Source organism: Rhinatrema bivittatum, chromosome 3 (assembly GCF_901001135.1).
Source record: "Rhinatrema bivittatum chromosome 3, aRhiBiv1.1, whole genome shotgun sequence".
In the NCBI taxonomy this organism is placed as follows: Eukaryota; Metazoa; Chordata; class Amphibia; order Gymnophiona; family Rhinatrematidae; genus Rhinatrema; species Rhinatrema bivittatum.
In genome coordinates this window covers 181560945-181586058 of record NC_042617.1, presented here as the reverse complement: position 1 = coordinate 181586058, position 25114 = coordinate 181560945, and the positions used below count along the sequence as shown (strand labels likewise).

The following is a 25114-nucleotide window of genomic DNA, read 5'->3' as shown; positions in this document are numbered from 1 at the left end:
CGATCCGTCAGGTAGTCAATGGCAAGGCTGAGCCTGAGGCTGGATCCCATCGCCAAGGCCTCAGCCAGGACCCAGGCCCAAAACCGCAACCTGACCCAGAGGCCAAGTCCTGACGCTGAGGGCCAGGCTTTGGATCTGGGTTTGGCCGAGGCGTTGGCTTTGTGTAGGCCAAGGTCGCAGCCACATAAGTCTTCCCCAATGGACTGGGTAAGTGGGGGCTGGGGAAGATCCTGTTTCCGACATGTTTCCAGGTGGGCAGACGGGCGGGAGGCCTCATTTTCATTTTTCAGCCTTTTTTTTTATTGTTTGATTCTTTTTTTCTCATGAATGAAACAAATCAAACAATCCATAAACCAAAATTCGTGGGGGAAAAACCTCCCAAAAACGAACTGAAGGGGCATAGATGTTTCACAATATAAAAATGTACAATACATCTTAACAATAAATTTATGACTTTCTTCTGTAGTCACAATCTTATCTAAGTAATCTTAAATTAAAGAAACATTTGTTGAGAACATGGCACATGCAGCATATAATTGCAATATTGCTTAATTCAGTAATAAAGTTAAAAGTAATATAAAATAAATGCAATAAAAACATTCTATGACAAAAAAACTAGGGGCCTAATATTCAGTGCCACTTAGCTGGGTAATTTATCTGGCTAAAAAATTAGCCGGTTGTTTGGAGCAGTGACACTTATCTAGTTACCTTACTCAGATCTGTGCCAATATTCAGCAGATAAGTCTGACTGCTATTTGACTGTCCTAAAGTTAGCCAGATAAAACTTATCCAGATAAATATAAGATAGCTGAGTATATTCGGTGGTGAGGCTGTGCCACAGAACATTTCAGCCATGTTAGCTGGATAAATTTATCTAACTTTTGCAGCCAGATATAGGGGCTGAATATCGGCCCCTATATTTACTACCTAGTCAATAACACATTGTTCTAAGAATTACACATAATGTAATGAAAATTTAATAGAACACATTTTTATACATTTTTCAGACTCTGCAATCTTGAAAATAAAGTCAAACAAGACAAAGACAGCTTTGCTAGTCTGGCAGATCCTAGGAGGCCGCTGTGTTATTCACAAACTGTCTCTTTTCTTTTTCCTTTTTTTTTGTTAATAGAAACATAGAAATGTCTGCAGAAGAAGACCAATAGGCCCATCCAGTCTGCCCAGCAAGCTTTCACACTTATTTTCTCATACTTATCTGTACTCCGACTGCTGAGTTCAGGGCCTTTATTGGTAACTTTTTGATTCTAATTTCCTTTCACCCCTGCCATTGATGCAGAGAGCAGTGTTGGAGCTGCATCAAAGTGAAGTATAAGGCTTAATGTTTGAGGGTAGTAACCGTCGTATCGAGCAAGTTACCCGATGTTTGTATACTCATACTGCTCAGATCAATGCCTTGTTAGATGTTGTCTGGATGTAAATCCTATCTCTTCATTCCCCCCTGGCGTTGAAGCAGTAAGCTGCACTGGATATGCATTCAAAGTGAAGTATCAGGCTTAATTAGTTAGGGGTAGTAACTGCCGCAATAAGCAAGCTATTCCCACACTTATTTGTTTACCCAGACTGTGCAATTCAATCCTTGTTGGTTGTTGTCTGAATATAAATCCTCTTTTCTTCATTCTCCCTGCCGTTGAAGCAGAGATCTACGCTGGATATGCATTGAAAGTGAAGTATCAGGCTTAATTGGTTTGGGGTAGTAACCGCCGCAACAAGCAAGCTTCTCCTACGCTTATTTGTTTACCCAGACTGTGCTACCTTGTTGGTAATTGCCTGAATGTAAATCCTCTTTTCCACATTTCCTGAGGGAAATAGTCTATGCTCAATAACACAGGTTTCAGTAGGTTAAGATGGTATTAATATGTGTCCCTTTGAAAGACTACTCTGTATGATAAGTTTTTGTAATTTTGTTTTATTATATATGATTGTACTGTATTAGTTTTTATTTGTGTACCACTTTGATTTTCATTATCCAAAAGGTGGTTTATAAGTATTTTAAAATAAATAAATAAACATGGGGGTCAATATTCAGCAGCATTTAGCTGGATAATGCACAAGTCATCCAGCTAAATGCTGACTTTTCAGTATTTTCCCCCCTTATCTGGCTATAGTCAGATAACTTATTATCCATCTAAAATTTAGCTGGATTACATGAGGGCATTCCAGGGCAGAGTTAAGTTAGCCAGCTAAGTTATCTGGCTAACTCAGATATTCAGAGCTTATGGTAGTAACTGCTCATCCCTGAACTTCTGGACCGTTTATAAGGGGCCAAACTATTCATGAAGTTGGACCCTCGAAGGACCTATAACCTTGTGCAAATAAAGGCAGGCGATGAATGGAAGACCGCGTTTAATACAAGAGACAGCCACTATGAATATTTAGTGATGCCTTTTGGCCTCTGTAATGCACCAGCGGTGTTCCAACACCTTATGAACGAGGTCTTTGCGACATGCTCCACTCCTGTGTCATTGTGTACCTTGATGATGTACTGATATTCTCCAAGGATCGTGCTTCCCATTGCAAAGAGGTCAGACAGGTTACCAACGCTTACGGGACCACCAGTTGTTTGCCAAACTAGAAAAATGCCTGTTCGAACAAGAGGCGCTCCCCTTTTTGGGCTTCATCGTCTCATCCACAGGGTTTCTCAAGGACCCGGAGAAGGTTTCTAGCATTTACAGCTGGCCCCAACCTACAGGACTCCGGGCCCTCAAACGTTTTCTCGGGTTTGCGAACTTCTAGAGGCATTTCATCCCGCAATACTCCCGATTGTTAGCACCCCTTATTGCCCTCTCTAAGAAGGGGGCCAACCCTAAGCAATGGCCACCCGAGGCGATAACAGCCTTCCAAGATCTAAAGCGTGTCTTCCTCCAGGACACCTGCCTGTGGCACCCGGATCCCGCATGCCCGTTTGTGGTGGAGGTGGATGCCTCAGACATAGCCATGGGGCTGTTTTGAGCCAATACTCTCAGAAAGGAGCCCTCCTGCCCTGTTCTTACTTCTCCTGGAAGTTCACGCCTGCTGAAAAGAATTACAGCATTGGAGACAAGGAATTCCTGGCCATCAAGATGGTATTCGAGGAGTGGCAGCAGTGGCTTGAGGGGGCCTAGTACACCATCACAGTCTTTATAGACTATAAGAATCTTGAATACCTCAGCCGTGCCCAACAATTAAACCCCCGCCAGGTCCGTTGGTCGCTATTCTTCAGCAGATTCAACTTTTCCATCTGCTACCGATCGGCCTCCAAGAATACCCGGGTGAATGCTCTCTCCAGAGCCTTTGAGATAGAAGACTCTCCATCCGTTCCATGATACATCATTGACCCGGCGAAAGTGATTCTCGCTGCCACTCAGACCGCACCTCCAGGGAAGACAGTGGTGCCCCTGCAACTTCAAAAGAAAGTTCTTTCCTGGGCCCATAATTCTCTCACAGCCGGACATCCTGGAAAACCCCGCATGCTTGAATTACTGCAACGCTATTACTGATGGCCACAAGTACAGCGGGATGTCAAGGCCTACGTTGACTCCTGCCCGACTTGCACCTGACAGAAACCCCTCGGCTGGAAGACCATGGGGCCTACTCCAACTGCTAACTGTCCCCAAGGAGCCATGGTCCCATCTTTCCATGGACTTCGTGGTGGATCTGCCATCCTCCAATGGCCATCATATTATTTGGGTGGTCATAGATAGGTTTTCTAAGATGGTCCATCTCACCGCCCTTCCCAAACTGCCCTCAGCCCCGAAGCTGGCCCATCTATTCACCCAACACATTTTCCACCTACATGGACTCCCCCAGCATACAGCATCGGACCGCGGAGTGCAGTTCACTCCAACATTTGGCACTCCTTGTGTAAGAAATTTTGGATTCAGCTTGATTATACCACAGCATACCACCCACAGGGCAACGGCCAAGCCAAACGCACCAACCAGGCTTTAAAGACTTTCTTAAGCACCTTCGTGAACAGCAGACAGAACAACTGGTCCACTCTATTTCCCTGAGCCGAGTTTTCACACTATTGGCACGTCCATTCGGCAACCAGCTTTTCGCCCTTCTTGGTGGTCTATGGTAGGCAACCCGCTCCACCACTGCCTACACCCCTTTCGGTGCCTTCTCCAGCAGCACAGCTCACCGCCCAGCACACAGGACCATCTTCAACAGGCAGCCGAGGAAACTGAGAGAACAGCCAATAAGCACCGGCGACCTGCGCCTCTCTTCAAGCCAGGAGACTAGATATGGCTTAGTACCCAACACATTCAACTGTGAGTACCCTAGATGAAACTGGCCCCCCGGTACATCGGTCCATTCTCCATCACAGAACAAATCGAGCCAGTTACCTACCGCTTGAGATTGCCTTCCTCTTTGAAAATAAACAACATGTTTCATGTGTCACTCCTTAAACCCCTGGTGTCCTCCTGGCCATGCCAGGAGATTCCAGAACCCCAGGGCCTGTCAGCCAAAGAAGAGATCTATCAAGTAAAAAAGATACTGGACGTACGAAGCCATCACAGAAGATGGGAGTACCTAATCGCTTGGGAGGGTTTTGGGCCCGATGAAAACACTTAGGAGCCCGCCTCAAACATACTTGATAAGACTCTTCTTCGCAGTTTCACACCTTGCATCCTGAGAAACCCGGACCTTCTAAGAGGGGGCGTAAAGGGGGGTACTATTAGGAACCCCAGCTGCGCTGGACTGCAACCAGGCCCCCTCACCTTTGCAAGCCGGAGGCCCGGCCCTATCCACACCGTCGCCACTCTTGGGTGCTTACTCCACCGGCGGCCTGCTCTTGCGGCGCCCCAAATGCCGCCGACTCCAGCTCCTTGTGGTCTCCTCTCTAGTGTATATAGGGATTATTGCATATGAGAAGTTATTGATGTTTATTGTAGAGTTTCTTGTTTACTTAATTTTGATTCTATTCATCTTCTATCAGAAATCCTCCCTTGAACCAGAGGGGCCTCTGGTTCACACTGGTATTCATGCCTCACACGGGGCACCAATTTGTTAAATAATTGACCAAACAAAAACGTATGTTTGGGAGAACAACTCTGAATTTTATTCTACAATTTCATCTTCATTCTACATTATCATATACTGCGTACAAACAAATAAAATGTATACAAGGAAGCACAATAGATACTTACATAATATACGTAGCTACATAGCACAGCGCTGGCTTTCTTGTTTTTTTCTCTCTCTCTACTAGAAACCAGCCCTTGCTTATATAGGTTAAAAACCAACATAGTCAGCAAGCCATCTGGTGTCTGCTTTCATGTTTTCACACCGCAAGTTTTATGGTCTAATATATTTTGTCCTCCCCTTATCTCTCTGTCTCTTTCCCACAGACTATGTGCTCGTACTCTCGGTGTTATCTCTTCTCTTGCTCCATCCTGTGGCTTATTTACTGCTTCTCTGGTGTCTGCAAAAACAGTTTTATGGCTTTCTTCCTTGGCATCTGGAATTCAAGGTCCCCTGGTTCGTGTTCAGAGACTTGCTGGTATTTTTCCATACCAGCAGTATGTTCAGTAATGATGGAAAGGCCGGGATTGGAACCCGGGCATAATCAACAGTACGCACGTGCACCAAGTCACGGGATTTAAAGGGCTAACAGCAGGGAAAGTTCCCCGCGGCCCAGGCTGATGATGTCAGGCTAGGCGGGTATTTAAACCCTGCCTCTCTGCTTTCACTTTGCCTCAGCAACAGGTCCTGCTCTTCAGAGAGTGAGAGTTGTCTGCGTTCCTGTTCCCAGCATTCCTGACTCTGCCTTGTCTTGCTCCTGATCCCTGGTTCCAGCATTCCTGTTCCTTGCCTCCGGTTCCCCGCCTTGCTCCTCATTCCTTGGATTGGTTTCTCAGTTCTGACTCCTTGCCTGGTACTCGACTCTGCTTGATCTCCACCTGCCTTGACTCCTTGCCTGGTACTTGACTCTGCTTGATCTCCACCTGCCCTGACTTCTTGCTTGGTACTCGACTCTGCTTGAACACCGCCTGCCTCTACCCCTGGACTCCTCCGTCGCTGCCTCCTTCCTCACCTGCTGATTCCACGCCTGGGAAGACCTGCGCCTAAGTCCTGCCGGCCCTGGTACCCAAGGGCTCAATCTGCAGGGAACGAGGGCCGGTACAGGTGAAGGTCCCTCTCTCCCAGAACCGCCGCCCGACAATGAGCCACCCCCTGGAGGTGGCGATAACCTCGTCTCGGCTCAAGGATCCACTTTTCCAACATAACCCCCCCCCTTGAAAATGTGGGTCTCCTGTCCCGATATCCAACCCCCCACTATCATCAGTCTTAAAATCACTGCTGCCAAAACCCCCAATTCCCTCCAAAATGAAAGTACCTGTAATAATGCTATCGACCCTTCCCCCCATTCTTTCTCCTTCCCGAAAGAATATCTGGTTAAACGGCAGGTTATTCAGACATACAAGGCCGGATAACTTTAGACTTGCCCAAAAGAATTTGTTCTTGAGTCATAATTACTTTGAGATTTCTGCATGGAGGTAATCTGCATGAAACGGTAGTTACTACCCTTAACAGAACGCATGAGGTAACCTGCATGGAACAGCAGATATTCAGAATTAGCTGGATAACTTTTCAGGCTAACCCTGGTCATGCCATAGAATAGAACTAAAGATAGCCAGGTCAGGGGGAGGAAAATTCTATGTTGCTTGAATTTGCAAATCTCTGCAGCTCCACCATAGTTGTAGCAAGTATCAGTTATTGCAATGTGGTACATCAAGTCTCTAAAATATTGTTTTCCTTTGTTCAGTGTGTTTTTCTATCAGCATCCTCTCTCCACACTCACCTCCAGGCAATCACATCCACCTACAAACCTTTTCCCCTATTAATATTTAAACTTTTCAATCAAAATCTTTAAGCACCTGAATGCCCAGCCATTTTTGATCCGAACATAAGGTAAACAAATGTGAGGTATTCTCTCCATTTGAGACAAATTGTTTTAAGTTTTGTGAATTATGTCTGTATAAGAAGTATGACAGGGGTTACATGCATGGCTGGGCCCATTCTAAAATGTGCGCGGCGCACACAAAGCCTGGCCACGTGCATAACCCCCGGTTTTTAAGTGTGTGATCCTTTTAAAATTGGGCCATTAACCAATAAGCCTTCATACTGTTGATGAAACCAACTAGGGCCCCAACTTTTACGGTCTGAGGAAACAAATAAGCATGGGGGTAATGGGGTATTGGATTCAAACAGCAACCAATGAGAGCCCTGGCATTTACGGTCTGGGAAACTGATAAGCATAGGGATAACCTGTATGGTACAGCAGATATTACCATAAGCTTGCTGAAGAGACTGGATAGATCATTTGGTCTTTTTCTGCCGTCATTTCTATGTTTCTATGTTATGTAACCATTTTGTCTTTCCTCTTCCAATCTTGTCCCAATCCCAATTTATTTTTCCTTACCTATCTTTTGTCCTCTCCCATGCTTACTACCCATACCAGTTCTGTAGGGCTCCCACTTAATCCAGTGGCTTTCCAGACAGGTCAATGAGTCTCATCTATTCCATGGTCTCATCATGTGCCTGCTCCTCAAGTAGTTGGACCATGTATGTGCATTCTTGTTTATTTCTTGAATTCAGCTGTATTTTTATCTCCTTTAAGCATCATGCCAAAATAACAACAGAGATTTATCTTCCAAGTGTAAAATTATTCTAGCTACTGCAAACAACTAACAGTATTGTAACAAACAACACTTTTCTAATTCTATGACATAACTTACTTCTTAAAATTCTTGGCATCCAAGACTGCAGGACATAATACCTGTTTGACTTTGGAAACCTTGATGTTGAGCTCTTCACTTGCTATTGAGAACAGGTGCACAAAACCAGAATCATCACCAATCAGAATATCATCTTTAGCCTGTGACTCTGTTGTTACCACTGTACAAACACAAAGCAGGCAGTTCTCCATGGGTTTGATGGATAAATAATTATCCTATTGAATATAGTAAAAAAAAAAATTCATTAGTTAAATATTACTTTATTTGCTTTACATATTCTTCTTTACAAAAACTAAATGTTACACAGGGAGCCTAACTTTCAAACCTATCTTCAGTACAGCAGTTGTGCATACAGAATATGTGGATGCACAGAGATTTATCCTAGTAGGAGCAGAGAGGGAGGGTAATTTTATAAACCGTTGCCCACGCAGACTTTACCAACTATTTTCACAACAAGCTTGCATGTAGGCTTTCAAAATCTTCAGGTAATTGGCAGAGTATGCACACAAATTACCATGCACACAATTACACCAGATCCTAGCAGGGTGTAGCTCGTGCAGGGTAACTTACGCGCTCCAGGTGAATTTTCAAATCATTGCGTGCATAAAAATGTGTGTACTTGCTCACATAGGAGATAATTTTCAAAGGATTTGCATGCGAAAAAGTAACATACTATTGTAGCAATTTTCAAAAGCCCATTTACTCAAGTAAATGATTTTAAAAATCAGGCCCAATGTATTTTAAAAGCCCAAACATATACATGTAAGTAGGCGTCCTCATCAAAATTGTGCATGTTAAAAATAGGCAGTCCAGGGGTGGTCCTGGGTGGGGCTAACATTTACATATATAAATTGCTATTTTAGAACCACCCACAGTGATGCTCCTAAGTCTGTTACATGCTTATATTTACACTTGCTAATTATCTGATGTGAGAATAAAACTCCTTTATTGTCAAATACGGCCTGGGTGAGGGGGTGGGTAAACTGGGGGGAGTTCAAGCTGAAGAACCAGGAGGGTCTCTGACCTGGAGATGGACTGGGCAAACTGATAGACTAATTGGTAAAACTGGTAATTTCATTGTCACATACTTCAAGGGGGATGTAAATGCATGTAAATTATGCAGGTAGAATCTCCACACATTTTTGAAAGCTGGATGCCAAAATAATTGTGAATTAGCAGTTGCATGTGTAATTTCCCCTTTACTCGGGGATCCCCTACAGAGCCGCAGAGGGATATGAGGTCCACTGCTGCAGCTTGTGTTATGGTTTGTGGGTATGTGGACCCTTGGCCCGAGGTGCGAGTTGTTACAGCCCGCGGGGAGGAGCCCCACAGGTCCGCACCATCAGGAGGCGAGGTACAGGCACAATGGGGAGCTCTGGGTACAATAGTGGAGAGAACCCCAGGGACCAGGAGGTGACCCCCATAGGGCGATAGACCATTGGTAGTACCTGGAGTGAGACCCTGAAGAGAGGCGCCAGACAGACTGCGGAGCGGTAGGCGCAGGATTAGCCAAGCAGAAGGTTCTCCAGGAGGACAGCCCCGAGGGGCGGAGCTGCAGCATAGTGGGCATAGACTTGGAGGCACAGGCCAACCCATGAGGCAGGGAAGCCCGGGGCCGGTCTCAGCTGCTGACATAGGCAGAAACCCGGAGAGCGAAGGAGTGCTGATAGTTTAGTAGAGAAGCAGGCCTGAGGAGCAGGACAGCTGACAGTCGATGAATGAACCAGAGCAAGCCCCATGGAGTGGGGAGGCTCTAGGTAGTCTCTTGAATAGAGAGCATGACCCGAGGAGCAGGAGAGCGCAGACAGTCTTGCTAGAACACAGGCGCAACCCTGAGGAGCGGGGAAGGCTAGTCAAGGAACTCACAGGTTGCCGCAGTGTTCCAAGGGAGACCCGAGTAGCAGGAGCTTATTGCTGAGTAGGACCCAAGAGGCGCAGAGCCAGCCCGAGGAGTGGGGTAGGCCAGGGGAGCAAGTCCCCGTAGGAGTGCAAACTGACCCCCGAGAAGTGGGTGCCAGGCAGGGTCCAGGAGCAAGGCACGTAGTGATGTCTCAGGAACACAAGGCAGGAGTTGAGAACTCGTACGGAACTTGTTGCCAAGTCGGCTAGCTGAGGGCGAAGGTGGAGCTTAAGTACAGGAGTCCGATGACATCATCAATCTGGGACGCCTCTCAGGTTTCCGCCAAACAGGCTTCAAAGGCATCCCGACAGGGAGCAAAGCACAAGGTTAAGACTCCAGGAGGGACAAGGGTCCCGTAACGGAGGACGCATATGCTTGACACCCTTGAGAAAACGAGCAATGTCAGGATGCTGTAGAAGAGAGCCCCCATCGCTCAACAGCGAACCAAGGGCGGCCACCTGAACCCGTAGTGAATTATAGGTGAGCCCTTTTTCCACCCCCGCCTGTAGAAACTGAAGGATCTGAGGTACAGAAGCCTTAGCGGGTCTCGTGGCCTGGCTGGTACACCACAGCTTGAACACCTTCCAGACTCGAACATAGGCCGATGTCTTTCGTGCCCGCAATAGCGTGGATACTACCGCCTCCAGGTAGCCCCGACGCCGGAGGCGGCGCCTCTCAAAAGCCAGGCTGCAAGACAGAAGAATTCTGCCTGCTCGAAAAATACCGGGCCCTGATGTAGGAGCTGGGGGAGGTGCCCCAGCCTGATTGGCCTGTCGATCACCAGCTGTAGCAGGTCCGCAAACCAGGGTCGCCTGGGCCATTCTGGGGTGACGAAAACCACGGTCCCCTGATGGCTTTCTATTCTGCGGAGCATCCTGCCCACCAGGGGCCATGGTGGAAAAGAAAGATATGGCGGCCACGGGAGGACCAGGGCATCCACTCCCTCCGCGCTCTCTCCGGCGACTGAAGAAGCGTGGAGCCTTGGCGTTGAGAGCGGACGCCATCAGATCCAAGTGGGGGGCCCCCCACCGATGGACGAGAAGTTGCATTGCTTTGTCGGAGAGAGACCACTCTCCGGGTCCAGCAGTTGACGACTGAGGAAGTCCGCCTGGACGTTGTCCACACCGGTGACGTGCGAGGCCGCTAGCCGGACGAGATGACGCTCCGCCCATTGCATCAGCAGCGCCGCCTCGAGCGCGACCTGCGGGCTGCGCGTGCCTCCTTGTCGGTTGATGTAGACCACGGTGGTAGCGTTGTCCGATAGGATTCTGACTTCTCGGTTCCGAAGAAGCGGGAGGAAATGTCGCAGAGCTAGCCGGACCGCTCTGGTTTCCAGACGGTTGATTGACCACTTCGCCTCCACCGTGGACCACGTCCCCTGCGTGGCGCTTCGATCGCAGACTGCACCCCAGCCTGCTAGACTGGCATAGGTGGTCACCACCACCCAATTTGGCAGATCGAGGGACATGCCACGGGCCAGGTTCGGCGGATCCAACCACCAGCCCAGACTGTCCCTGGCATTCTGTGGGAGCGGGAGAATCATCTGATAGTCCTGCAATACTGGTTTCCAACGGGAGAAGAGCGCCCACTGTAAGGTCCTGAGGTGCGCGAAAGCCCAAGGTACAAGGTCGATGGTGGACCCCATCACTCCCAGGAGTTGCAGGTAGTCCCAGGAGGTGGGCTCTGGTAACGCAGAGAACCGTCGTGTGTGATCCCGCAAGGATTGAGCTTTGTCCTGGCGCAGAAAAACTTTGCCCAGTAGGGTGTCGAAAGTTGCCCCCAAAAAAAACCCAAGCGTTGCGAGGGCATGAGGGAGCTCTTGGAGAAGTTCACTACCCATCCCAGGGAATGTAGAAACCGTACTACTCGAGTCACCGCTGAGCGTCCATGATCGAATGACTTCGCCCGGAGGAGCCAATCGTCCAGATAAGGATGAACCAGGATGCCCTCCTTCCGGAGAGCTGCCGCCACAACTACCATGATCTTGGTGAAGGTGTGCAGCGCCGGCGCCAATCCAAACGCGAGAGCCGTGAACTGAAAATGCTGGTCCAGAATTTTGAAACGAAGGAAACTGTGGTGGTCCGGGCGGATGGGAATGTGCAGGTAGGCCTCCGTTAAGTCCAGGGAGGCGAGGAACTCCCCCCGATGCACCGCCGCAATCACTGACCGGAGCGTTTCCATGCGGAACCGAACGACTCGAAGGGATTTGTTGACTTCCTTGAGGACTAGGATAGGCCGGAAGGAACCGTCCTTCTTTGGTACGACGAAATAGATGGAATAGTGGCCCGAGCCCACCTCTCCGAAGGGCACGGGCGCAGTAGCGCCTATCTCCCGGAGTCTGTCCAGAGTCAGCTGCACCGCTCCTCTCTTGAGGTCCGAGCCACAGGGGGAAAAGATGAACCTTCCCTGCGGGGGGCGGACAAATTCCAATGCGTAGCCGTGTTTTATGGTATCCAGGACCCACTGGTCCGAGGTGATCCGTGCCCACTCCGCTTAGAAATACGTTAGTCGGTCCCCAATCCTGGGGACAGGGGAGTGGACGAGACTGGCATCATTGTGAAGACTTGGTATAGGGGTTCCCGGTTCCGGGAGTAGTGCGTGCGGGCCGATGCCCGCGGAAGGCGCGCAACCAGGGCTGAGACCTGGGGGCGGATGGCCGGGAGCCCGTCTGTCTGTAGCCCCTGTAGCGCCGTTGCGCTCTGGCTCTGGTCCGAGAAGAAGAAAACGCTCTGGATGGTCGAAACCTATCCTCCAGCAGCCGATGAACAGCGTTCTCCCCCAGGGACTTGATGATCTGGTCCAAATCCTCCCCGAAGAGGAACTTGCCCCTGAAGGGAAGAGAGCCCAGACTGGACTTAGAGGACGTATCAGACGCCCAATTGCGTAGCCACAGTAGTCGTCGTGCTGCCACTACCGAAACCATGGATCTTGTGAGGACCCGAAAAAGGTCGTACGAGGCGTCCTCCCCATACGCCACTGCGGCTTCTAGCCGATCTGCCTGGGCAGCCTCATCGGACGGCAGGTTCTGAGACGTGAGGAGTTGTTGCACCCAAAGGAGACTAGCCCGCTGGGCAAGCGAACTGCACATCACCGCCCGCATACCCAGAGCGGAGACCTCGAAAACCCGCTTAAGGAAAACTTCCAACTTACGATCCTGTGTGTCCCGCAACGCCGCACCTCCCGTCACTGGGATAGTCGTCCTCTTCGTGACCGCCGACACTGCGGAGTCCACCTTTGGGACCTTGATGAGGTCCAGAAAATCTTCGGGGAGCGGGTACAGCTTTTCCATAGCCCGGCTGCTCTTCAGGGAGGCCTCCGGGGTGTCCCATTCCCTGGTGAGAAGTTGTAAAAACGAGTCATGAATGGGAAAAGCCCGAGCCCTCGGCCGGAGTGCCGCCAGGACAGGATCTCCCTTCCTTGAAGAAGTGATGACAGCGGGAGCTACTGGGGCAGGCGGGTCTGGTGGCGGATCCAAATCTAATTCTTGGATGATCTGCGGGATGAGGTCGTCCAGCTCTTCCCTCTGGAAGAGGCGTAGGGTACGCGGATCATCCCCCTCCTGTGTGCCGTCCCCTTGTCCCCCGTCCGGGAGGTCAAGTCCATGTCCCGCTGGGTCTGGCACCGCCCCCACTGCCGCGGGCGTGGATCGGACCCGGGTAGGAAGGCGGGAGGCCCCCACTCCCGGAGGGTCGGGGGGGGCCGGCGTCGAGGGCGACATCCGAGGGATCTTAGGAGGGGGGGGGGGTCCCACAGGTGCTTCCAGCCCCTGCAGATAAGCGGTATGCATGAGCAGGATAAACTCCGGAGAGAACCCCGGCCTGCTCGGGTGCGCTTCGGGGGCGGCGTGGTTCCTGCTCCCTGGCTCTGGGTGCTTGGTTCCTGCACCAAAATCGGGGGAACACCCCCGCTGGTAGAGTCCTCCAGGGATCCGTTCTCCCTCGTGGCCTCCAGGGATCCGTTCCCCCTCGTGGCCTGCGCCTCAGGGCGCTCAGAATGTAAAATGGCCGCCGTTCCCGCCAAAAATGGCGGAGTGGCCGGCCCGCACCGCCCGGGCAAAAAAGAGAAATCAGTCAGGGACTGTGAGGTACCTTCCCTCCCGGGAAGGCATCGTGCACAGATGCCCTCCCGGGAAATCCGGGACCCCGGGTCTCCGCAGGCCGCACAGCGGGACGGCCGCGGCATCGGGATCGCTGCAGGAGAAAAGAAAAAGCCACGGGGGGGGCCACGCGCACAAAGGCGCCGCTGCGGGGGGGCCCGGTCGGCCCGCACTGCCCGCTGTCTGAAAATAGAGGAGGGTGCCGCGGGGGGGCCTTCCTGGCCACACGACCCGCCCCAGACATCTTTCCCTAAATGGCTCAGCAGCCCATGAGGAGCTGTAAAATGGCCGCGGGTGAGGGAGTAAAGAGCGAAGAGGCCGGCTCCACCGGCTTTCGCGGGCACCGGGGGCTGAGCTGTAAAGGAAAAAAAAAAACTACAAAGGAAAAACAAACTTACCCCTGGCTGCAACGAGAAATAAACAGCAACAAGCCATAATCAAGCAAGAAAGTGAAGGAAAAGGAGGGGAAGCCTGATTTCCCTACTCGCATCTGCTGGAGTCAGAAGATACTGAACTCCTGCAGAGGGGGTAGTAGTATATATGGATACGCCCCCTCAAAGCTTGTGCTGACTCCATCTGCTGGATTGGGGACATAACCCACTGTCTGGACTGATCCAGGTACGTACAGGGAAGGCCCGATATCAAAGTAGGAAGTAGCAGCGCAGATGCCGCCGTGAGGAGTCCCAAGGATTCCCGATGAATGCGGCGGTGTAGGCAGGCCCGCGCTGCGAGAAGACCCGGGGAGGGCAGGAGAGGGGGGCAAGAAGTGAGTACTCGAGGTCGCAGCCGTCTGCGACCGACTAGCATAACAGTACCCCCCCCTCCCCCTTAAGGCCCCTCCCCGGGGGTTTGGGTTTGTGGGGATGGTTGGAATAGAATTGCCGAAGAAGATCCTTGACTAGGATATTAGCCATAGGTTCCCAGCTGTTCTCCTCAGGACCAAAACCCTCCCATGACAGAAGGTAGTCCCATTTCCTTCCATGCTTTCAGATGTCCAAGACCTACCAAACTCAGTACATGACATCAGCCTCAGAAGACAGCGGAACAGGTCTGGTGGCCTCTTGGAGAATCCGGAGAGAATCAGAGGCTTGAGTAGAGAAATGTGAAAGGCATTGTGAAACTTGAGTGACGATGGCAATTTTAGCTGATAGGTAACAGGATCCAGATGACTAACATTAGAAAGGGTCCAATGTATCTTGGAGCAAAACGGGCAGAGGGCAGCTTAAGGCGAATAAATTTAGTGCTGAGCCATACCTTATCTCCAGGTTGAAATTGGGGTGCAGCTCGGTGACGGGTATCGAAAGCCCTTTTTGATCTTTGAGCAGCTTTTTCGAACAGCTGTTGGGTATTTTGCCACAGTTGATGCAGCTCTTGGGAGTTGCCTGCACTGCCGGGGAGGCGACGGACAGCGGGAGTGGAAGCGGTGGCAAAGGCTGGCATCCGTAAAGCAGCTAGAAAGGCGATGAACCCGTGGAGGTGGACACATGGGAATAGTTGCGTCCGTCGGTCTCAGATGGCTTCGACGGTCCCCCCCGCGCAAGTCCCGGTTCTCCTGGCTCAGCCTTCATCTGCTTAAGGAAGATTGTGAAGTCAGGTAAGAGCCCACTGTTCTGTGCCCTCTCCAGTCACGGCGCGAGCGGAGCGAAGCGAAGCGTACTTTCATGCCTGCCCATCCATGTGCTTTCATCGGCTTGAGCGCCCAAATTGACGGGCGCTCCAGCCGATGAAAGCACATGGACGGGCGGGCGTGACGTCACGACGTCACGCCTGCCCGTCCATGTGCTTTCATCGGCTGGAGCGCCTGAAATGACTGGCGCTCAAGCCAATGAAAGCCGTGACTGGAGAGGGCACAGAACAGTGGGCTCTTACCTGATTTCACAATCTTCCTTAAGCAGATGAAGGCTGAGCCAGGAGAACCGGGACTTGCGCGGGAGGGGACCGCTGCAAGCCGCTTTCGCTGCCGGCTGCCCCCTCCGGAGGATGGCAGAGAAGGGAAGGGGCTGAAAGCAACAAAAAGTAAGTTGGTAACATGTCGAGTCGCTTCGGGAGGAGGGGATTTTAGGTTTTTAGGTTTTCATGGGTTAAAGTTGGGATCCACTTCCTGGTGCCTGTCATTTCAAATGTCATTTGAAATGACATTTGAAATGACAGGTACCAGCGCACCCAGGCGCTGAATTAAGCGCCTATACAGTAAAATGGGTTGCGCGGGCCTAACGCGTCACAGACGCTTCTTGGACGTGGCTTGCATTTGCAAGCTATTTAAATACAGTATCGAGCGGTAGGTGAGCAGGACTGTGCGTGCGGCAAACGCGGGTGCGCCCGGCACTAACGCAGCTCTTCCTACCGCTCCTTACTGTATCGGCCCGAAAGTATGCATACTAGGGATGTGAATCGTTTTAGGACGATTAAAATTATCGTCCGATAATTTTAATATCGTCTTAAACCGTTATGGAACACAATACAATAGAGATTCTAACGATTTATCGTTATAAATCATTAGAATTGTGAGCCGGCACACTAAAACCCGCTAAAACCCACCCCCGACCCTTTAAATTAAATCCCCCACCCTCCCGAACCCCCCCCCCCCAAATGACTTAAATTACCTGGGGGTCCGGAACGGCAGCGGTCCGGAACGGGCTCCTGCTACTGAATCTTGTTGTCTTCGGCCGGCGCCATTTTCCAAAATGGCGCCGAAAAATGGCGGCAGCCATAGACCAACAGGATTCTACGGCAGGAGGTCCTTCCGGACCCCCGCTGGACTTTTGGCAAGTCTTGTGGGGGTCAGGAGGCCCCCCCAAGCTGGCCAAAAGTTCCTGGAGGTCCAGCGGGGGTCAGGGAACGATTTCCCGCCGCGAATCGTTTTCCGTACGGAAAATGGCGCCGGCAGGAGATCGACTGCAGGAGGTCATTCAGCGAGGCGCCGGAACCCTCGCTGAACGACCTCCTGCAGTCGATCTCCTGCCGGCGCCATTTTCCGTACGGAAAACGATTCGCGGCGGGAAATCACTCCCTGACCCCCGCTGGACCTCCAGGAACTTTTGGCCAGCTTGGGGGGGCCTCCTGACCCCCACAAGACTTGCCAAAAGTCCAGCGGGGGTCCGGAAGGACCTCCTGCCATAGAATCCTGTTGGTCTATGGCCGCCGCCATTTTTCGGCGCCATTTTGGAAAATGGCGCCGGCCGAAGACAACAAGATTCAGTAGCAGGAGCCCGTTCCGGACCGCTGCCGTTCCGGACCGCCGCTGGACCACCAGGTAATTTAAGTCATTTGGGGGGGGTTCGGGAGGGTGGGGGATTTAATTTAAAGGGTCGGGGGTGGGTTTTAGCGGGTTTTAACGATTTTAACGATATATCACGATATTTTACCCCCCCAAACGGCAACAATACGATTCCCTCCCCCTCCCAGCCGAAATCGATCGTTAAGACGATCGAGGACACGATTCACATCTCTAATGCATACAAGTTGCAACTCTGCTTCTCTCTGTTTTATTGATGCAATGATCCTGACTGCTATGTGCCTCTCTTGCCTGCAGGGGCCTTCAGTGTGCTGCAGTCTGAACTGTGCAGACTTGCCTCAGTGTCTTAAAAGCCTGCCTCACTCACTGCCTAGTGCCTTCTCAAGCCTCCTTGCTCCTTTTATGTGGCCACCCCTATACTTTATCTTGCCCTGCCTTGTTCCTGTTTTTAATGTGGCCTGTTAAAGGCCTTCAGTCTTGTCTAGTTCCTTTCTTATCTGTTTCCCTAGCTCCTGCAGGGCCTTCCAATGTTCTTTCTTCATCCTACCTCTTGACCCGTCTTGGTCCATCCAGCTGCCCCTGTAATGCACCTCATCCCCCAATTATCTACCCTCTAGCTGCTCGGGCATCCCTATTCCTATGGTCCTTACTTTTTTGGGTGCTTTGTTCTTCTTCTTGCTCTTCTTCCTGGATTGTTTTCCACTAGACTTTGGTATCTTTACTGTGTTATTCTTTAATCATCCTAGCAGCTCAATGTCTTAAAAGCCTGCCTCACTCACAAGTATCTCGTTCCTGAATCTCGTCTGTGCATCCAAGTACCTCGTTCCTGAGTCTTCGTCTGATTCTCCATGTTCCGGTCTTCGCTGCCCTGGCCTCCATCCGGCCTGCCGCTTCTTGCCGTACCCTGCGGCAGGTCCGAAAGGGCTTGGAACGGTCGGAGGACTGTTCATAAGACCATCATTGCGTTGCTGGTCTTCCGAGGCGTGCAGGTCCGGGAGGTGTGCAAGTCCGGAGGCGTGCATCTCTGCTTCAACAGCAGGGAGTGAAAGGAAATTGGATTCAAACAATAACCAACAAGAGCCCTGATCTTGGCAGTCTGACTGTTAAGAATGGGAAATGATAACCATGGAAGCTTGCTGGGCAGACTGAATTGGCCGTTAGGTCCTTTTCTGCCATCACTTCTATATTTCTATGCTTCTATTTTCCACCCCCTCCGGCTGCTCGGGCATCCCTGCTCTGGTGGTCTTTCTTTGTTGGAGTTCCTCATTTTGTTTATGTTTTCTTCTTCTTCCCAGCCTGTTTTGTACTGGTCTTTGATACCTTTATAGTTCTGTTCTTTTTTCCCTGGGGTTCCTATCTACATTTCCTTCTTTTTCTGTTCTCTCTTTTTCAGCTTCATCCTTCAATTGTTTTAAGATGCTGTCACATAAGTATTTCTGTATTATAATCTGGCCAAATAAAGATCTAAGATTTTTATCCATTGCTTTATGTAACTTTGCCTTCAATATAATTGCGCTTTCTTCCATTTTTATGCATGCTCTCTTTGTATATCCCACAGATGTAAAATTCGTTTTTCTGGCATAGAAATAGCAGTACATCATTTCCTTTCTCTCTTCAGGAGTCTTCTTAGTAGTAGTTAATCATCTTAATTGTTTCATTTACTTCTGTGGTTTATCGGCGTCTGCAGTGAGTCCATGAACAGCATCACCATGGCCTATAGCTGCACCAGGAATTTTATTTTCACCTGAAGATTCAGAACTATCACTACCAATATCATTAGCCCTAGTGCTTAAACTAAGCGCGATGTGCGGCCATTATGAATTTTATGTTTTGCATCTTATCATACCTCAGTAGCAGTAGTCGCCTAGCTGAGACTTAGTTTCAGTATTATGCAACAGGATCACCACATGAAGGTATTCAGCAAGGCCTGGTGGAAGATAATTACTCCACTTCCTCCATCTGATTCTTTCACCCCTTATCCCTTGTTCTTGCTTCCTGTGTGGGCCTCCCAGTGGCCCTCCTGACTTGTCTGTCCTGGTTCCTGCCTGGCCCTGCATTCAGCTGTCTTGATCTGTCCTGGCCCTGTGGCTGCCTCGCAGTCCCTACCTGTCCTTGATTTCTCGCTTGTCTTGCCCCGGCTTTGCCTTGTTCCTATCTTTGTCCCTTTCGTGTCTTATCTGTCTGGTCCCTGCCTTGCCTTGCACCCGTTCCAATTTTGCCCTTGCTTTGTGCTTATTTCTCTTTGTCTGCCATGGTTCCTGCCTGCCCTGCCATTTCCCTGCCTTCCCATTGCTGACCCAACCTATCCTTTGATTCTGATTGAACGCCACCAGTTCTGACCACAGCCTGCCTTTGTCATTGCCTGAACTCTGTCTGCCCTGATTTCAGTCATGACTTCTCTCAGCCTGAACTCCTGCTCCAAGTGGCCTGCTAGGAAAGTCCTGCTGGCTACCAGAGCCTGCAGGCTCAACCCAAGGGGGAGGTGGCCAGTGAAGCAGAAGACCCTGCCACTGCCCAGCTATTGAGTCCTGTACTGCTCCTACCTAGGGATTACCTTCAACCAGCCTACATGGACATAACAGCTGTAGAGAGTATGTTTGTGTTTATTTCCCAGATCCTGAAAGAATCACCTAGCTGGGTGTAAAGTTTATGCTACATTGTATTCCTTTGGATTGTGTTGGACCTTTATTGGACAAACAATACCACAATGTCATTATTTTTAATGATACAAAATTTTCATATACTGGGTGACATTGTGGTATTGTTTGCGTTATTTGTAATATGTCCCCAGATTACTGATTGTCTGGGCTTATAGTTTATGATCTTGGGACTTTTATTGGAACCAGATCCCTGAAGCTAATGACCTGCTCATTCAAGAAAGCTTGAAGCTTCCTGGGAAAATAGGCATTGAAAGCTTTTTGACATTATTTTCCTAGTAAGAAATTTATCATTAATCTATTCAAGATTTGTGGGTGAAGTAATTTCAATTATTTCTTTATATTATATGCTCTGTTTATAAAATAAATATGAGACCTTAAGGGGGATCAAGATGGCCGCACGCTAAGGGTTGTAACTCCGTCAACTCCCCTCTTGCCTTTAATACCTTTGTTTGTTTGTTTTTTTAACTTTACCTTTTTCAATATGGGCAAGAGGAAGGGCAAGGCTAAAGCGTACCCGGATACATCCGAAGCGCCGTCTTCAATCAGCTTGAAGGATAAACAAGTAATCCGGAGCCAAGATCTTCTCTCTGTCTCTGTTTAAGTGTCTTTGGGCAGCTCGTCGAGACGTGATCTGTCGCCAGTAACCCCAGACTTTGAATCATCTCTAACTCGGAGCAGCACCAAATCCCTCCACAACCTGGTCCCCCCAAGGGTAGCGCTGATGTGATCGCTCTGTTCCCATCTCACTTGGATGACATCATACCGCCTACTACTTTGGTTTCAGGTGGTGCCTGCATGGAGGAGATGAGCAATGGAGCTGATCGTCGGCTTCTCAGGGGAGCTGAATTCCTGCCTGCTTCTTCCTTTCCTGTTTCATCATTGGCTGTGACTGTTTTCAAAGAGGTATATTTTTACTCCTATGGTCTAGCCTTCCAACATTACTCTGAACATAATCTGGGAAGCCAAAGCAAATCTTTCCAACCAAGTTTCTCAGTTTGTTTTACATCAACATGAGTTATCTAATTCATTTCAAGCTTCCCATTCCCAATTGCTTGAAATTAAATCACAAGCTGACTCTTGGCAGACCAAGGAGGTCGTTTTACAGAATTCTGTTGAAACGATCTCAGTCAGTCATCTGCACTTGCAGAATAAGCTGGAAAATACGGAAAATGTATGCCGCTGGAATATAAGGATTATTAATTTCCCCCCAAAAAAGGCTCACCACCCCAGTGGAGATGTTATACAGATATTTTATGGAAATTTTATTTATTAAGGAAAGCCTACTTCCTCCTATTTCTTAAACCTATCATCTTCCTGTGAATCCGAAAGTTGCTCAAGCGAGGGATACTCCTACTGAGGTTGGTTTAGTTGAATTCTCTCATCTTTCCTCGTTTCTTGAAAGTTTGATAGATGAAGATGTCATGCCTTCTACTCTACTTGTTACCTTTGCCTTGGATTCTGTCCAGGGCTTTATTTTGAAACTGTTTTTTCGTAAGAGAGATATTTTCTTCTTAGGGCTTAAGATTTGCATGTTCCCAGTTGTGTCCAAAGCAACTGAGTCTAAGAGGAAATGATTTCTGCTGATGTGTCCAGCTGTTTTGTATATGGGGGCTTTTGTTTGGCTTTATTGTCCTTGCAAATGTGTCATTAAGTTCTAGGGGGCTAAATATGTCTTCTTTGATCCTTCCCAGCTAAATGTTTTCCTCAATGATAAAATTAGATAGGATATTGCACCCTTCATTTCCAGCCTGTAATTCCTGTGATTTATGGTGCCTTGGATATTGAAAAATTCTTGCCATTAGCATTGGGATTTTTTTTCTTTAAAAATTTTTCCTCTTATTTTCATTGGATCTCCTCCTCTTTGTAGTCTGACAGTGTACTAATTAAGACCCTATATTTCCTATTATGTTATTTATCTTCATTTTACTTAATTTGATCTCTATTGTACCATTTCTTGTCAAGTTGTATTAACTTGTTAACCAGATTTAAAAAAGATAAAGAGTTAAAAAAAATAAATATGAAAATGAAAAAAATTAAATAAAATGTATTAAAAAATCATACAATCTTTAAAAATTATTCCAAACATCTGTCTTTTGTCTTTAATTCTATCTATGGTATTCTATTTTGTGGGAGTATTATATCACTAAAGGTTTATTTGCAGGAAGAAGTGTCCAGGATGGGATGACACCCTCTCCCACTATCTGTGGTTTTTCCTTTCAACATCTTGCTAGGATACAGAGGATGGATTGGAAAGGAATATTAAAGTCTCCAATTCAGAGATCTTAAATTGTTTGAATGATGGACTTCTAACCTAGAGACTCATGGGAATTGATTGAGCAGTATATACTTCCCCTTAGAAATTGCACAAGGTACTAATTACTCTAACACACAGGACAATATACGGCTCGATCCAGTAAGGCCGCGGTAAAAACAGTGCGGTAGTGTCAGGCGCACCCTTCCTCCCCGCACGCACAGTTCTCTTCACTAACTCCCCGATACTCTCCTCTAATCGCATGCAAATGCATGCCGCGGCTTTAAAGCGGTAGGGAAGGGTTATGGCCGCGTAACCCATTTTACTGTATAGGCGCTTAATACAGCGCCTATACAGTAACCTGGGTGCGCTGGTACCTGTCATTTCAAATGACATTTGAAATGACAGGTACCAGGAAGTGTAAAAATCAAAATTTGTAAATACCTGTCGGAGGGCCGCGTGGGTCCAGGCGGCCGGCGGGATCCGGGGGGCCGGTGGTCGCGTGTTAAATCTAGGCCGCGGGCGGGTGGGCGCGGCGGCAGCGGCGGCGGGGGGACACGCGTTTGTTCGAGATGGCCGGCGGGCGGCGGGTGGTCGCGTGTTAAATCTAGGCCGGGTCCGCACAGGCGCACATTCATTCATTCACTGCCGGTGGGGGCTGCCGGAGAGGCAACCCCCACCGGCAGTGAATGAATTCATTCATCCAGGCGGAGGAGCCGGCTGCTTTCGCCACCGGCTCCTCCGCCTGGATGAATGAATGCGCGCCTGTGCGACCCCTGCGTTTCGGCGCTCAAGGCAGTCACATGCCGTGACGTCACGCCTTGAGCGCCGAAACGCAGGGGTCGCACAGGCGCGCATTCATTCATCCAGGCGGAGGAGCCGGTGGCGAAAGCAGCCGGCTCCTCCGCCTGGATGAATGAATTCATTCACTGCCGGTGGGGGTTGCCTCTCCGGCAGCCCCCACCGGCAGTGAATGAATGAATGCGCGCCTGTGCGACCCCTGCGTTTCGGCGCTCAAGGCGTGACGTCACGGCATGTGACTGCCTTGAGCGCCGAAACGCAGGGGTCGCACAGGCGCGCATTCATTCATCCAGGCGGAGGAGCCGGCGGCTTTTCGCCGCCGGCTCCTCCGCCTGGATGAATGCGCGCCTGTGCGACCCGGCCTAGATTTAACACGCGACCACCCGCCGCCCGCCGGCCGTCTCGAACTAACGCGTGTCCCCCCGCCGCCGCTGCCGCCTGGAACAGGCGCCCACCCGCCCGCGGCCTAGATTTAACACGCGACCACCGGCCCCCCGGATCCCGCCGGCAGCCTGGACCGACGCGGCCCTCAGACAGGTATTTAAAATTTTTTTTTTCTTCTGACAGGTTTTATGTGTCCCACATCATTACATTTTCTCGATCATCTCTGTATCGCTTTTTTTTTTAATTGTGTTTTATTGTTTTTGAGTGTCTTAAGCGGTGTCGATGGATTTGTTACTAGACTCACAGTCCTAACTCCTACTAGGGGGAGGCGGTAAACTAACACGTTACGGCCGCGGCAAAACAGTGCGTTACTAATGAGATAACTTGAGCGCCCGTTACGGTATCGGAGGGGAATAGCTAATTCCTTCATTATACAGCTAATTCGTTCATTTACATGCCGGGTGCGGGAAGGGTTACGCGTCTGTTTTAAGAAGCGCTACGGACGCGCGAAACTGGAAACTGTATCGCTGATTTGCCTTACGCGTCCGAATTGTGCGCAGGGAGCTCGTTACAGACGAGAAAACTTCAACTGAATGTTACTGTATCGAGCTGATAGTATGGTGTGCTCGGCCGAGCGCACCATTTAGCACTCGTTTAGCCGCACTTTTTTGAAGTGTATCTATTACCCCTTATACTGTAAGGGGTAACAGCACATCGCAAACGCATGGCTAACCCCCCCGAAAACTAATAGCGCTCATTCCATGCAAATGCATGTTAATGAGCCTATTAGTTAGTCGCCCAGTGGTGCGTCCGTCGGTCTCAGACGGCTTCGACCACTGTGCCTCACCGTTCTCTCTGCTCTCCCCGCTAGCCTTGGGAAGATGGCTACCACCGCGTCTGCATGCCACTCTCTCCGGCGTCCCCGGAACTGCATGGCAAGTTAATCCGCCATGTTTCTCCTGAGGGCCTCCTAGGGTGCGCACGCGCATGCCACCCACGTCTTTATCCACGTCATGGCGGGAACCTTGGGGGCGTCCCCCTCGAGTGACTCACGCCCTCTGGGTATTTAGCCTGCCATTCGTTTGCTAACAAATCGAGTTAGCAAGGATTGGACTTGTCCGGTCTAAGCTACTCTGCCGCTTCCCTGCTGCCGCTGGAAGCTCTCTCTGCCCTTCGGGGTAATTCTCTAACCTGGGTACCCGCTCCTTGGGGGCCCTTTGCTTTCTTTCAGGTGCTTATCAGGGATCAGGTACTCGCTCCTCAAGGGCCTGCTCTCCCTGCCTCGGTGCCTGTATTCAACTACTTCTGGCTGCTGGGATCTCCATCTATACAGCTACCAACTTATAGACCGATGCAGTACAGTGCGCTCCGGCGGAGCACACTGTTAACCCGCGATTGGACGCGCGTTTTGGACGCGCTATTACCCCTTACTGAATAAGGGGTAAAGCTAGCACGTCCAAAACGCGCGTCCAATCGCAGGTTAATAGTAAGGGGTAATAGCGCGTCCAAAACGCGCGTCCAACCCCCCCGAACCTAATAGCGCCCGCAACATGCAAATGCATGTTGATGGCCCTATTAGGTATTCCCAAAGGGCCAAGCCACACATTTTTCTTTCAGAAATTAGCGCCTACCCAAAGGTAGGCGCTAATTTCTCCGGGCACCAGGAAAGTGCACAGAAAAGCAGTAAAAACTGCTTTTCTGTGCACCCTCCGACTTAATATCATGGCGATATTAAGTCGGAGGTCCCGAAAGTTAAAAAAAGTAAAAAAAAATAGAAAAAAAAAATTTAAAATAGGCCCGCGGCTCGAAAACCGGACGCTCAATTTTGCCGGCGTCCGGTTTCCGAACCCGTGGCTGTCAATGCCTCTTTTTACCGCCGGCCCTAATTTTAATAAATTTAAATACTGTATCGCGCGCACAGGAGAGTGCAAGCTTTCACACATTTTTTTTTCATACTTTTCTGTTACTCTTGTCCCTTTAAATAACTTTTTTGGTTCTATTTCCCTTCCACCCCCGCCATCGTAGATAGCAGTGCTGGAGCTGCA

At 49.7% G+C, this 25114-nt stretch overlaps 1 protein-coding gene across 1 annotated transcript in view; it reads right to left on the bottom strand.

The window, feature by feature from the left end:
* The window catches only part of WDR64 (WD repeat domain 64), a 540197-nt gene that overhangs the window by 399387 nt on the left and 115696 nt on the right, over nucleotides 1–25114 (bottom strand). Inside the window, exon 7 of the mRNA XM_029594015.1 lies at nucleotides 7743–7957. Within this exon, the coding sequence (XP_029449875.1) occupies nucleotides 7743–7957 (215 nt within the window). The remainder of the gene's footprint in view (nucleotides 1–7742; nucleotides 7958–25114) is intronic.